The sequence below is a fragment of the Musa acuminata genome, chromosome BXJ1-7, assembly GCF_036884655.1.
Source record: "Musa acuminata AAA Group cultivar baxijiao chromosome BXJ1-7, Cavendish_Baxijiao_AAA, whole genome shotgun sequence".
Lineage (NCBI taxonomy): Eukaryota > Viridiplantae > Streptophyta > Magnoliopsida > Zingiberales > Musaceae > Musa > Musa acuminata.
Genome location: NC_088333.1, coordinates 5,834,842 through 5,850,986, shown reverse-complemented (window position 1 = coordinate 5,850,986; position 16,145 = coordinate 5,834,842). Strand labels below are relative to the sequence as shown.

The following is a 16,145-nucleotide window of genomic DNA, read 5'->3' as shown; positions in this document are numbered from 1 at the left end:
CTTGCTCACTTCCGATTTGAGACTAATTAGGGGTGTTATACCTCTCGTTGGTGCATCCACTTCGTCTTCCGTAGGTAGATGTATGCAATATTGTTCTGCAATATGTGAAAGAAATCCTAACCAAAGATATTCCAGATTATATGCATCCTTTCTTTCACGCGAAGGGAAAGATAATCCGACAGGTATTCGGCTCAGATCTGATTCTTATACATATATACAGACATCCGCGTTTCCTAGAAACAAGTATGATGAAGATGATGATCAATAGAATTACCGGGGACAGAGACAACTTGCCCTTCCTTTTGGTTGGGCATACACGACGACGAAGGTCCAAGCTGCTTATAAACGTGACCAAAAGGTAAGAGGCCTGTTTGGTTCTTGAGATGCAACGCTTACGCCCTTCCATTTCGGATATATCATATCCGAAATTTAAAGGAAAAAATTATATGATCAGATTTAATCCTTGATAAAATACCTGTATTTTATACATGTATTGCGTATTGTTTGTCTCCTTCCTGCAAAAGATTGAGTTCAATATTAGTTTCGTTTGCTCGGCATAGAATCAAACCTGAGAGGCTTCCTCATGTCATGTTAGTGTTGTGTAAGCCACGCCCGGTTGGTGCATCTTAATCGACGGGATTCTCGATCCCTTAACTTTGAATACGGCCGATTCATTCACATCTGTGTGGAAAAAGATGTTCCGCATGAGATATGAATCAAATAAAGCAATCACAGAAGCCTCATTCCACTAATCATCAATTATAAAGTAATTCTTATTTGCAATTTGAAACATCACAAATTAAGAATCTTATGTGAAAAACAATAAAGAAACACTGTTTATTATTCAATACTTGTATGTTCAATAAGATCAGTCTTTACATATAGGCACAAGGAATCTTCAAACCAGGAGGAACTATTTAGAAGATACAGGTTTTCATTCAATAGATGGAAGACGACACTCCAAATGCAATGATAAAAGAGAAGACCCGCACATTGGTTTCATGAATTACAGATTGATTGTAATTTATTGTACACATCCAAATTACATTATTCATATAATGGAAAGGCAATTCCAAACACTTTAGTTTGTCACAATAGCCCCAGTCGTCAATCCTGTAAATTTTATTTTAGCCAGTTTTGGAAATTCTAAGTTAAATTATTCAACACATCTTTAAGCAAATATTTCAATATTTTATTCATCAAATTTCCTCAAAAGTTCAAACAAGAAGGGTAAATTTCTTTTTACAAAGTAAGCATCTCAATTGTACAACTCATAATGGAATATAACTGGATAGAGCCACTTGGGGAAACTAGTCACCCTCTGTCAATAAATAGGCTATGGTGCATGCTTTACCTCGAAAATGCTACTCCTTTGCCCTGAAAAGATTCATAATGGCCATTATAAGGAATTTATTTAATGATTAAAACTAAGATTTTAAACTGCTGCCAAATAGGAAAATATATAAAACAATGTGTATTGTGACTAAGAGAATGCAACATTAACGCTGCTTGAATCTCTTCCAGGAAATTAAATGTTTTAGTTCTTGAATATATTGTATATTTTCCATCGTTAGACAGCTTGTCAATATTTTCTTTATATGTCCACCGCACATGGAAAACCAGCTTACTGCACTTAATTTATCCTACTCAGATGTACTTCATTGCAAGGGTCCTCTAGAAAAGAAATAACACACAACACTGATCCCATGGAACCATAACCTCCTCCCAGTCATATATGTCACCTTATGGTGCTAAACCAGTTACAGTTATTTAGAGTTGCTTATATGCTGCTTTACTCCTGGAATACTATTCAGAAACAACATTCACCTAATATATACATATGATTGGTCTAGATAAATTAAACAAGTGATTAAAGTTGCCTCTTTTAGGAGGAAGTGATGAGGAAGTTCCCATTCTGAAACATTGGACTCAACATCATGAATGAGAGCTTCCCCAACAATAATTGGTCAGCTGCCATAACCAGGCCCTACTATGAATTCTTTTTGCTTCTCTTGCTAGAAGATAAGCTAATTTATTGCCACTCCATCCTTGGGTGATTGAACCTAATATATGAAAAACTAAGATATCTCTGGCTATTGTTCATCAAAGACTTCTCTACCTAAGGTTCCTCAGACTGCTCATTTAAGAAAAGACTCAACAACGCCATTTATGAATCAGAACAATTTAACAGCCCAAGCAACCTCACTGAGACCATGATCACCTGTCCATTAAATTCTCTTGACACAAGTCAGTCAGTCCAGTACCATCTGAATCCGATGTTGCAGAATTCAGATTCACCTCAAAAGAATTTTGGAGGAAATCAATGCATAATCTACAATATTATTGAAGATTCAACTAACTCCAGATTTTCTTTCTGATGGTGCAAAACAAGTGTTTTTAAAAGCTAGGCACCAAAAGACGCCAAGGTCCCAAAACGCTCAAAGTCCGCTTGAGCGAAACAAGATACTCTAGAATATAAAAATATAAAAATATAAAATACAATTGATAAATATGATTATATAAATAAAAATACGACATTAAATTAAATTTTTTGATGAATCTTTTGTATCGCTTTGTACACTTGTCATTAATCCTGAAACCCTAATAACAGTTCTAAATAAACAAAGATTAACAGTGTTAAATAGGGACTAATAATAATTTTAAATAGCAATTAATAGTGCTAAATAAGGATTAGTAATTCTAAATAAGAATCAGTTCTAAATAGGTCAACAGTTCTAAGGATTTATATCAGTTTTAGTTTATTATATGATAACAGTAGTTTTATATCAATTAAAAATTAATAATCCACTGTTAACAATATTTAATCCACTGTTAACGGTAATCATAATAATATAGGGGGAGAAAAAGAGTCACTGACGGTTGAACGTGGGGAAGGAAAGGGCAACGATGACAGAGGAACTTTCGGACGATGGTAATGGCGGTAGAAGAAGCTACGGACGACCACAGTGGAGATAGAGAAAGCTACGAACAATGGCAGTGGCAACGGAGGAAGCTACGAACGATGACATCAGGGGCGAAGAAAGCTTCAGATGTGTCTACTGGTGATGGAGAAAGTTGCGGTCCTATCCCTCGGCGTTGGAAAGAGCTGCACACAGAAGCAACGATGGCAGAGGGAATTGCACACGAAAGCTACAGTAGCGAGAGCTTCGGACCCATTCGTCGACGGCAGAGGAAGCGTCGGACCTGTGCGTCGACAACGGTTGCACACAAAGGCAACAGTAGGACTAGGGCAGCGAAGTACCTAGTGTTTATGGGGTCAAGGTTGCACAAGGGAGAGGGGGAGAAAGGGTGTGGTTTACTATTACTATTTACTATGCTTAGATGGTTCGATTGAACCAACCAAGTTACTATTCAACTGAACCAAAGTTGACCATTTGGTTCGATTGCTCACCTTTAATCGGGCACTTGCCCGAGGCGCCTAGCGCTTCGACTAAGGCGAGCGCCAAGGAAGCGCTTCATTGAAGCACGTCGCTCGACAACTGCGCAAGATGCTTGAACCTCGCCTCACCTAAGTGCCTGTTTAAAACACTGTGCAAAAGTATAGACACAACAAATTAGAAGAGCAACATAACTTCTAGTGTGTTTTTAAAATTCTGATCTATTATCCCATGGTCACTAAATTTCTTAAATCAATGGAAACCAAAATAAAGATAAAAAAGATGATTAGTGATATAGCTAAAAGTAGTGTAGCTAACATGACCTCTGATAATGAAGTAAATTTCAAATTATTTGGCAAATTATTCGATGAAAAGAGGCAAACCTTGTATTTGACTGTCTCAATATATTGATTTGATGTTAGAGGATATGCATATGTATTCTATTAGTTCGGCACAGGCAATAAAATTTATCTACAATCATGATGGTTAACTAAGCATAGTGATTTTAGACCTAACATTACCTGTTTAGCACTAATTTTTTTGCTATGGAGACCTGAAAACATATCCCAATGAGGAGCAATCAGAAATTTAAGAAAAAACTTGAACAGACAAGAAAGAGTGGTAATATGTAAGACCTTCTAGATGTTGAGTTTCCAAATATAACTGAGTTGCATCTAGAGCCTTAAAAAGGTACTCACCTAAGAATCAAATAGTATCTTTATTTGACCAGCATTTCCATGAGATTATTAAAATTAATGTGACGTGGTTCTGTTGATGCAGGATTAAGTGTGCTAAAGTCAATTTTATATTAAATGAGTCCACCAAGTTCTAGTTATGATCAAAGATGAAGAGCAAATCATTGCCATGAGTAACACAGTATTGTCAAAACTCAAGACCACTTAGTAGTTAAAGTAGCTCAACCTAGACCTCCAAAATCATCTAACTATGGAAATTTCACAACCGAATAGGTTACTGGAGCCTAGGCTAATCCAATCTGGGTGGTACAAGGATGCATCATTTGGAAAATGACATCATAAATGAAAATTTCAGTTATGATAAATCAGTATATTGTGATACTATCAACAAGCACAAAGAAAAAAGGAGAACAAGTCTTGACAAACCTTGTAATATATGTGTCATCGGTTGTATTAATAATGATCTCCTCACCAGTTTCAACAAAAGGTGGTGCCTATGAATTGCAACAAAAGAGTATAGCATCACAATCAGACAAATAACATAACTCTATAAATTGTGGTGCAAAAAAGAAAAAGGTGAATTTACACCGATTGTAGAATGAAACATAATATGATAAAGTTAATGTCCAATCCTATAGAAAGCAAAAAATCACCAAAAAGATCAGACCATTGAACATATTGCTAAATTTATGCAGCAAGTATTTTTCATACATAAAGAAGTGAAATAACCCACTAACAGCAAAGGAGTCTAAATAAATAGATTATGCTGTAACATGAATGATAGCCTTTGCCAAAGTTTTCAATTTTCGATACCAGAGCCAGGCCGGTCGTTGCCGGAACTGGTAAGGGTCCAAACCGAACCAACGTATCATGTGTTGGTATTGCCGGTATGTACCAACTTTTGAAAAAAAAGACTACAAAAATTTTTAAAAAAATGTAAATGATCATGACCAACCAATCTTATAAATGACTTGTGCTGATCAAGCAATATAGCTAAACAAAAATGTCAATGACAAAATTTAGGACTCAATATAACCAAATTTACAAATCTCAGTCCACACTGTTACTAGCCAGCAACCGGACCAATACAATGCTGAACACTAAAATACTGCCAAAACAACCGAAATAATCCCACAACAACAACAAAAACTTCATTACTTGAACATTTTGTTGTTTTGTCGTCAGAATGTTTTTTTGTACTAATTTGCAAGGTAGTGAAGTCTGCAATATCCTACAGCCTCGCGGCTTGTATTTGACTCTTACACCTGCACAAAGTCTATCCATAAGTTAATCTGTCAGATGATCATGGCATAGGCCAAACTAGTTGGAAACAACCCCAAACCGATGTGTCATGCAAGGGATCTCAGAGCGGTGCAGATGAAAAAATATCAGTCGTCTCTGCCCCCTTGAATCCCCCAGGTGGACAAGAGGGGATGGGCATCCGAGGTAGCCCCTAAAAGAGTGGTGAGAGATTTTTAGTGGATCCCCTTCCCATTCGCTTCCAAGTGCTTGATGACCATCGGGCACTGACCTACCACTCAAGACCCCTTGTTGTCGTTGTTCAAGTTTGCAAGTGTCTTTTGTTGCCAACAAAGTCAAACGAGTGTCTTTCATTGCCAACAAATTTTTTGGTCACTTCAGTCAAGACCCCTTGTTGTCGTTGTTCAAGTTTGCAAGTGTCTTTTGTTGCCAACAAAGTCATACGAGTGTCTTTCATTGCCGACAAAGTTTTTGGTCACTTCATTGCTTGTTCAGTCCATGTCCCCGTGCCTTTTTGGAGCGATAACGATAATTAGCAGACACATACATGTACGCTCAACCATTAGCATTCATTCTCTCTATCCAGGTGCTACAACAACATATGAGGCTGCATTTTAATTGACCCTTTTGCTAGCAGAAATAACATGGGTGTCACATGTCTTAGGCAAATTAGCTAAATCCATGACACTACAAGTTAGAATCAGTTAATACCCCAGACCAAAGAGAGAGAGAGAAGAGGGGAGGAGGAGGTGGAGGTGTTCACAGAGGAGGTGGTTGTGGAGGCAAGGGCAAAGTCAATGGACAAGGTCGCAAAGGTGAGAGAGGTAGAAGAGAGTGATAGAAGCTTCGAACAAAAGTTGCTGATAGTTATCAACAACGGGTGTGAAGAAGAGGGGAGAGCCCATATTTAGAAAAAGGTTTATAGAATATCTGATATTAGACAATAGTTTTACTAGATGGCACACATTGGTACTGGTTACCTTATCGGGTGGTGCACTCGGTAGGTTAACCTTAACAGACAGTACCTCAACAGAATTTTGATCAGTTCAGTTATTCTAGTCCAAGAAAACAATTTTGGTGTTAATTAGAAACAGATAAGTCAATGCAAAATCTATAAAAAGGGATCCTTTTTTACCGTATACCCATAACACAAACTAACTATAGCTAGTTAACAATGATAACATGCCACACCATAGTGTACAATTTTCAAAATCAAAAATAAAAAACTCTGAGGATAGACTTTTGACTTCAAGGCTATCTTAGTATATGTATGAAACCCAAGGCTATCTTAGTGTATGAATGAGAATCAGGACCATATCAAAGATACATAAAAGACTGTCTTATTATATGTTTGAGAAGGATCATGTCAAAGGTACATAAAATTCTACTTGTATCATAATAAACTTACATGGACTGTGAGCCCATTGTCCAATACAACCCTTTTGTACCTGCAATTAAGATGCAATAAGAACTTGTTACGGATCAGAAAAGTGAACATGTCCAAAAAATTTATCATTGATAAAAAAAAACTCATCCAACAAAAAAGAATAATATCCCCTAAAGTTATCACAAATGGGAGAATGCATGAACAAAGAATAATTATATATTAAAAAAAAGGGCATACTCAGTGCACAAGGCTCCCACCAATAATTATATATTAAAAAAAGGGCATACTCAGTGTATATATATATACATACATACATATATATATGTATGTATGTATATATGCATATATGTGTGTATGTATGTATATATGCATATATATATATATATATATATATTTCATTTTATTTGTAATGTTATTCAAAACTTTGAGTTAGTGTGCTATTGTAAAGGTTAAAAGACCTCATGTTTTGGAAGTTTAGAATGTTAAATATGAAGGCCTTATGTTAATGAGAACATGTGGTAAGTGGTTGATTTTATGAATATAGTATTTCATTGATCTTATGAGTTTACAAGTGGTTGTTAATGATTTTTGTGTTGGTTTTGAGTCTTATAAAGTTATCAAGTGATCCATTAAACGATTATAAACTGCACAAGTTTTATAATGAGTTGTGAATGAGAATTGAATACATCTAGTGTCATCAAATTTTATATCTTGTATCCTGGGTTTGAATTGTGAATGATTAATAATTTTTTTGATTTGAGATTAGTTCACACCTCTAGAATCGATATATATATATATATATATATATATATATATATATATATATATATATATATATATATATATGTATGTTTGTGTGTGTGTGTGTGTGTACACACACACATATATATGATATTGTGTTTGTGTATTCTCTAGCACTCGATGATCAACAAGAAGGGGGGAGGTTTCAGAAATTTAGGCTGTTGAGATGATTCGCAAAATTGGAACAAAGAAATGCTATAATTAAACTAAAAGTTGACTCTAAGGCAAATCTTACTATAAAGCAAGAATATTACTAAGAAATATGTCAGATAAATATGGACCTAAAGATCTATGATCAAAAGATTGAACCAGGAAGTTAGAGAATTTAAAGCAACATTGTCTCAAACTGTTGAAGAATATTCTGGCCACAACCAGTTGATAGGTCCACACCAACGTGGTAAACTAGAGAAATATTTTTAGTAGCAGGTTTACTATGTTTTTTTTTTATTTTTTTGCAGGTTGTTTTCTGGCTGCAAAATCAAAGAGAAACTAAAGAGATTAAAAACAAACATACATTACAAGTTGGAAAAAATAATTCCCTATGCCAATGGATTTCACCAGATTCAAATGACAGTCGTCCAATGGAAATTGAGATGCAAGATGAGGCTGGTCATGCTTCTGCTATTACAGCAAACTATGGAAGGCATACGTCTTGTCAGGTTTGATGAGAAAACTAGATTCCATAGAAATAGATTGAGATAGATTTTAGGCAACTTCGTAACCTTCAGACAGGCCTTTAGTGAATATCTATTTTGTCACAACAAGTAGAGTGAAAAAACAAGGAAATGAAAAGACTCAATGACTATCCATCAATGACACCGTTTTAGTAGGAAAATTAGCAATGCAAAAAAATTGTTTATAAATCTTATGCAGGAATATCCCCAAGAAATAACTAAGAAAGACAAGGAGAATGATATGAGGATATTTGAACCAATGTTTAATGGTCAAACTGGTACATACTGATCAATATCTTCTTAATGACATTGTTTGTGAGGTATATATGTCTTTCTTTAATATGAAAAACAGCATAAGTTCAGACAGCAATAATATATCAGTTTATATACGAAAATCAAATAACTAATAAAATAGAAACTTTCCTAAAGAAACTTTGGCCAGTTATGGTCAAGTCCTTTGGTACCATGACATGTAAAAACAACTTACTGAGGAGCAGCTGTTAGCCCTTTGATATTAGGTTGTGCTTCAACAACCTTGCATGTTACACGATGAGGAACTGATGCAGACATCAGTTTTCCATCATAATACTGCAGTCTCACTGTCATGTCTTCTGCTCATTTGGTACCAAGTTCAACTATGAGAAAATAAATGTGGAACAACAACCGATGCTTATGTGCAAATAGATTTTTGTTTAAGCATATTATTGGAGAAACTGCCAACAAAAACTCGAGAAATAAAAAAAAAAGCCACTAAATTCCATGTCAACTAGTCTGACAGGTTGAAGTTTCTATATTTATGACTAAACATAAAAAAGCCTCTTCAGTGAGTAATTAATAAGCAAGTGATACCAAAATCTTACCAGTGTAAACACCAAAAGCTCCTGTCACTTTGTCATGGACCATTCATAGCACAAGTGTTTGATTTAATACCCATGATTTTTTATTTTGTTATGCCTTAGACAGCATGTAGAGGCTTACAATGGACTTCGCAGCCTCATTTTGGATGGGTTTTGTAGCCCTTCCTAGCTTGTAAGTACGGCTTTTGTGCCGTCGTTGGGCCAAGGCAAAACTGCTCAAAAATAGAGCCCCTAACTTGCAACCTGCAAAGATTTCTTGGAGCGAAGAGCAGGCCTAAAACGTCAGTCATCTTAGACCCCTAGAACCTTGACTGACACATGACTAGATGGGGCTTTGGTTAGTCTCTTCAGTTAGTCTGTCAAATAGTTTTATAGCAATATAGCAGGGGCACTTGTGTGCAGGAACTTTTGTGAACGGCAGGCTGCCTCGTACCTTTGTCATTCAATCATTCAGAGCTTGTGAACTCTATCTTTGTAATTTGCATATCAAGTGTTTGTTTTAATATCTACTTGTGGGGATCACGAGTTTCCGCTTCAACAGAGCGACGACGGCAATTTGACCGCATGTTTGCTTGTTTTCAAACTCATTTTCTCTTATCCAAGTCCATAGGGTCCTTGCAAAGTTACAGGAAGACAAACCCTCTATGTACAAACACGCAAGAATCATGTACGGCTTAGGCAAAATTAACAGTTTGAACTACCCTCATACTCAGCAGCAATATATTCTATTTCGAGAACCAAAATGCCCCTTTACAAAAAAAGACTTCGACATCCTCATAGTCACCAAAATCCTCTATATGTTACTCTATATTCTATTTCGGTTTTGTAATAGATGCATAGGGATCAATATGGACCTTCTTTCCAGTGATATATTATAAAGTCTACTAATCAAACATTTCTTCAGCATCATAAATATTATCTTTCTAAACCAATTTCAGCAATTAATATATGGGAGCTTTGTTATTATTTATTAGATTCTGTTAAGATCGGGTGGGACATTTTTTCTTGCCCAAAACAGTAATGTTGTTACTTTGTTTGCAAGTGCAACTTTTCAAGGATGGATACCATTAAAATGAACTGGGATATAAGTCATCAAACAGACCTTTAGTTATTTGCGGCATGGACAAAATTGGAACCAGGTGTGTAGACACATCATAGAAATACATTCTCCTTCAATCAGCAAAATGACTGAGAAATACCAGGCAAGAAAAAAACAAGCCTACCAGGGCTACACTAATTGATTTTGGTCAACCTTTTTTTCTGAAAAAAATTGAAGTTGAGGAATAATGAGAAAGAGAGGACAACCACCCTTGCCTACCATGGCTAAGTTGATTGATATAAAGTCAACCTTTTTTTGATGATGCATATACACTAATGACAAAATAAGTTTTCTTGAAAGTGATACCTTTTAAATAGGCAGAAGCCTTGCCAAACATCTCCTTCTGCACTTCAATCTGCTCAAACGTGTTGGGCCTAATAAATCAAGCATCAAAAGTTTAGCTTCCAATTTTCAAAATACATAGTACAAAACAACTTATGAAATGAATTAAAATGACTCACTCCATTAGCATTACAAACTCGCCTTCCTGATACAGGTATGTGAATGACTTATCCTCAACAAAAACTCCTGCATTACACAAAAAGGGCAGGCATGACTCTATAATGTACTTACTACTTAGTAATAGACAGATTAAGAAACATCAGTTCCTGCATAAAAAGAAGTTGGTACCCAGAGACCAAGAGAATCAGAATAAAAGCACCAAAGAGAAGAAAAAACCTAGGTGAAGAAAGTATCAGAACAAGGAGAGCAAAAAGAATAGAGATGTGAACTCGTAAGGGCCTTTTAAGAAGAGACAATGAAGGTCCCCCCCATTAACATCCCTAACAATATGGTGGTATGCAAATAACAGTTCAACTTTGGTCATGCAAGCATGGTCCTTCTCGGCTGGGAGAAATTTAAGCAGATTGTGATTTCCAATCATACCCCATTTTGTCCTTCGTCATAAGGAATACTAGAATAGGGGGGTCCACATCCAGCACAATCATCAACTTGAGAATTGAATTAACATGAAGTTCGCTTGCAGAAAGATCCATGAGGCATAAGTCAATATATGACATATGTGAATACTTGTTAGGCATGTGACCTAAGGCAACAATAAAAATCTGTTGTCACCTAGGTTGTACTGTCATATCTCTGATATCCAGCCTATACTGGCAACCAATCCCTTATAGGGCCAACCTCCTCTGAGAGGGGACTTTTCAAGTAATAGGCTCTCTTTTAAATGGAATCAGCCAAAAGACTACGTGGTATCTTCAAATTTTAACTACTTAATTTTCGACTTAAGAATTGGGGAGAACCCACCAAACCCATTCCCAGTAGGGTTGATTTTGCAATCAAGTGCCACAATATGGAGCTTGCCTGATATCATACTCGATGCTTGGACAGAGAAAAATGAAGAGCTGTCAACCTTAGCATTCAATTCCTCTAGTTCTTATTTAGCTTCACTGGCATGAGTCTGATATGGCACTTAATTAGCAGAATTCAAACCATGTCATTACCTTAATCAAGCATCAACTAGATGGCCAGAGTTGATCCCCATCAGCACCCATGTGAATTCTACTCACAAGGGTTGCCAGTGCAAGCAAGGGACATTTGTACTATTAGAACACAGCATTCCCAACATGCAAGGTGCAACTTTAGATCTTTTGATGTTACCACTTACCATACAATCGAAAAATAGCTCCACCAAAAAAAAAAAATCTAATTGGCAAGTATAAAAAACTAATTACATACTCTCAAGAGCTTCATCAGTGCGAAATCTTTCAGTTATTTTGTTCCCAGTATCAACATCTCGAAGTTCCACCTGTTCGACAGAAAAGAGTGCCATGACTTGTATCAACTCAAGAAAATAACTCACATTTTCATCACAAACTACATTGAGTTTATATATTAAGACAAAGGTGATCATGCTAAAGTTTATGAAATCATAAGTAACAGAAGCTTTTCTGTCCAAATATTTCTTCTTTAATTATAAGTACCAGAAGCTTTTCTTTCCAAATATTTCTTCTTTTGATATATAAATGATACAATCATTTCCTAGTTCCTACATATATCATTTTTTGAAGCATCAATCTTTTGGTAACAAACTTTCCAACTATGACAGCAAATTAAGTCAAATGCTTCCAGTATTTAGGATTGGACTCTGAAACTAGTACCGAGAAGCAGGAAACAACCTATACAATAAAAGGCTGATCCTGTGTCATGGTACAGATTTAAAATTTACCAAAAGATACTTCTGATTATTAAGCACTACCCAAAAAAGTAAACTGCTGATTTAAACAAAATAACTGTGATAATCGCATTTCCATATCACAACTCTAGGAAGAAACTGAATCGGTGGAATCCTATATAAACCTACTGACCATTTCCACCTCTTCAGAATTTCCTTTTTTTGTCTGTACAAGAAATCCAATAAGATCTCCACCAAATTTATTTAAAAGCATCAACATATAGGTTTGTAGAATATATGATATATCTATAAGACACCCAGTCATATTAATCCTCATACTGTTGAATTCATATGTCAGAAACTATCCACATATGTGATATATAGGAAATCATACTAGTCATCATAAAAACATCAGTAAACTCAAAACAGGTAAAATCTGATATTGATGTAGACAAAAATGATCTCATATGAGAATCTAAAATATATGCAGCATTAACTTTAAACATATATGATAAATGACATTATTCTTGATAAGGTTATGGGCTTACAGAAAAACAATGTTTTGGCCAATGAAGTATCTCAGGATACCAAGTAACAGGAGAGTGTAGACATCAGATAAAGTGCAATCCATCAGAGAAATTATTTCAGCAGCAAGGCAATAGAACTCATTCATAGGTTAATCTATTAAGGAAACAGCTGAAATAACAAGATTAATACAAAATGTTCAATGTAAAAAAGAAAATGCAGTCCAATGAACAAAGTTCCTGCTGGCTGCAACGCAAGCAAATTGTAATGACCATCATATGTATGCAACACCCCAACCCCTCCACGCAAACCCCCAGTAAAACATGTGGCGAAATTGTTCCAAGTTGTTCCATATATCACCTTAGCACCCAAGACATAGAGGAGTAACTTCAATGTGGTGTCAAGGATAATTCACAATTTGAATTATAATCAAATTGCTTTGGGTCGGTTAGCAATGTCAATAATTGGATACTACACAATTCCATACAATAGTGACTGACCATAGTTTCATAAAATCAATGCAAACGTGAATCAATATTGTCAAGGACTGAATGGACAGTTTCTTTGTACCTGTATTGTGGCTCCTCCCCTTCCGTGTTGTGTATGTTGTGCTTTTAGTACCTATGATGAAAAAAAGCAAAAGTAAAGACCTCGATCAAATGCAAAAGAGAGAAAAAAAAGTATAAATCCTCAACTGGATGAGCACAACAATTTATCAGTAACATACCTGATACATACGACCTTTGTGATGAAGTGAAACAAATGAGTCAATGCTTATTAGCAAGTTCATTAATACGAAAATCTGAAGTGACAGAAGATGTGAATGAAAATGCAACCTTTTCTTTGTATAACATTCCCAATCCTCACCTACACACAATATCAATAACACATTTCAGATCAGTAACTAATGGTAGGACAAGCCATTTTGCTTCTTTAGAATCTTTACAGAAGACTTAAACAAAAGCACTTTTTCATCCAAAAGATTGTTATTATATTACAAAATCAATTGCTAATAGCTTTATCTTTCACTACTACAATAAAGATGATTTTGCAGAATAAAGAGTTAAGGACTTTGAAATCAAAAGCCACACAGACTCTCAGACTTCAAAAATATAGATCAACTATGAACTCATCTAATTTATGCATTTCCATTAGCAAGCAGAACATCAACACAGTTTTAGACAATCCATCTGTCTTGATTTTCGGACCTACACAGAAACAGCAGAGCTACAAACTTATTTGGAAGTATGCAATTTCAACACCGATTAGAGGGTTAATTTCATGCAATCGATCTGGCTTGGGAGCTGCTAAACAACACGATTCAAGCAGCTCCCAGAGTTGAAAATTGGATATTTATAGGAAATAGAACCTTATGTGTTCATCAAAGCCATGAAAACAATGTACATGGTGCCAAGCTTGGAAACAGAGATGGTGACGAAGAAGATGCTATAGCTAACACCACTTAGGTGCAGCAAGATACAAAAAAAGAGATGGATACCATGTACTAGCATGGTGGGGTATCCTGCAAATGTCATTCTGATATTTATCTTCTGCAAACCAAGGAATCCAATTTCACCACGTTTGGTACTATGGTCCGATATTTACCGGAACAGGTGTGACTCGGCACGCAGACCACCCAATTTCGGATGGTCCATATGAAATACAGGGATTGCAACCTGATAAACCCAGTCTGGTTTCTTTTTTATTTTTTAATTCTAAAATTAAGAATCTTAAAAACCCTGACACCTAAACCCTCCTGTGTGCTTTTTCTCATGCTATTGCATCCGCCGTCGCCAAAATCTGTCTGTCGTTGTCTGTGTCTCCCGTCGCTTCTGTCCGACGTTGCCCACATTCATCGCCTCCAGGCCCTACTAATCAGTACTCTCCTTCTCTTCCTCCTCATCCTCATGTGCCGCTGCCTCTTCTTCACCATTGTCTCCCTTCCCCTGCGTCACCACGACCGTCTCGAAGTCGACACAAATTTTGTGCCAAGTTTACAACAATATCAAACTGAAATTGTACTTCCACACGAAATTTATCATCCAAAGACTAACGATCACAACGATCCAGAGCGCCAAAATCATCAGTCACATATATCTAAGAAAGAATCCAGAAAGATCAGATAGAGGGTAAAAAGACGATTACATCGGTGCCCAGCACTTTAGCGCCTCGGCTTTGGAGTGCGGACCACGGTGCCGCGAGGGTGGCGCAAGGCAGCGATCTGTCCAACGATCCGCGAACGAGGGTTGCTATCGATGAAGAGGCAGGCGATGGTGGAGGAGGGAAGCGGCCGAAGAGGAGGGTCCGCAAGAATCGTCTCCTTGCAGTCTGCATCGCGGCCTGCCAAAAACCCTCGCCTCGCCCTAAACTCTCCGTTCACGCCGGTGTGGTCGCTTTTGTTAAAGGCCGGCCGGACGCGTGTAATCTCACACCAATATTTATAAATAATCAATTTCCGATATAATCCGACATGCAAAAAAAAATAAACAATTAAAAAATGCATAGATTGAAGAAATGCGAATATGAAAAAGAAAAAGGATAAAAGCAAAGCAAAGAAGGAATACAAAAAATAATGAAATCTTTGTATTTTTATTATTACAAAGTCATAATTTTATTTAAATCCATGAATTTAGAAAAACTTATATCCAATGCATTATAATTTGTGAGAGAGAGAAAAAAAAAACTATAACTCTAGGATATGATAAAATTCTTTGATAACATAATCATCGTTAATTAATTAATTAATTAATTGGGATCTTCTTAGGTAAATGTCCCAATCATTTGGGATCTTCTACATTGATCTTATTCAGTAGGTGAGTTCTATATTACAACAATAATAATATGTTTTCTTATTACGTTTTTATCTCATGATAAATATTTTTTGTTCGTTTTAAAAGAGTATTGTTATCTTCTCATGTTGTGGTCACCAACAAATGGCCAACCCGTCTTGCGCCAACAGAGATCAACATCAAGCTCAAGTCCCAAACGCATTCCGGTGTGCTGCCAAACCGATTAGGATCTCTCTGTTGTAGAAAGATTGATACTGAAAAAGATTCTTGAAATGGGCTTCGCAAGGATCAATATTGATAGTAACTTAAGGCTAAAATGTTAAAGCTCACTATAAAGACTTTTTATATTTGTAATACTAGTTACTACACTTTGATAAATATATATAATATTAATTTAATTAGTGAATGTATATTTTTTTTTCTAATAACCATGATTAAAAATTAAAAATATTATATACAAAATTCTATGGATTATTATATTATATATAATTTTTATAAAATAAAGAATAATTATATACATATATATGGC

The 16,145-nt window shown here is 35.9% G+C and overlaps 1 protein-coding gene across 6 annotated transcripts; it reads right to left on the bottom strand.

The window, feature by feature from the left end:
* Positions 1-1,170: 1,170 nt before the first annotated feature.
* On the bottom strand, positions 1,171-15,249 carry LOC103990367 (uncharacterized). Of its 6 annotated transcripts, none has more exons than XR_010514951.1 (12): positions 14,973-15,248; positions 13,664-13,694; positions 13,555-13,568; positions 13,398-13,448; positions 11,867-11,936; positions 10,633-10,699; positions 10,478-10,545; positions 8,703-8,826; positions 6,762-6,801; positions 4,520-4,587; positions 3,413-3,549; positions 1,171-1,377 (listed from the first exon to the last, which is right to left on the bottom strand). XR_010514951.1 is itself a non-coding variant. In XM_065191263.1 (12 exons), the coding sequence occupies exons 1-11, from the start codon at positions 15,159-15,161 to the stop codon at positions 3,942-3,944; spliced, it is 732 nt and encodes a 243-aa protein (XP_065047335.1). In that variant the 5' UTR covers positions 15,162-15,247; the 3' UTR covers positions 1,171-1,377; positions 3,920-3,941. The 6 variants fall into 6 exon arrangements, 5 of the variants coding, with proteins under 5 accessions (XP_065047335.1, XP_065047336.1, XP_065047334.1 ...); XM_065191263.1 differs by lacking the exon at positions 3,413-3,549 and adding an exon at positions 3,920-3,951 and having other exon boundaries at positions 14,973-15,247; XM_065191264.1 differs by lacking the exons at positions 3,413-3,549; positions 8,703-8,826 and adding an exon at positions 3,920-3,951 and having other exon boundaries at positions 14,973-15,249.
* Positions 15,250-16,145: the final 896 nt, after the last annotated feature.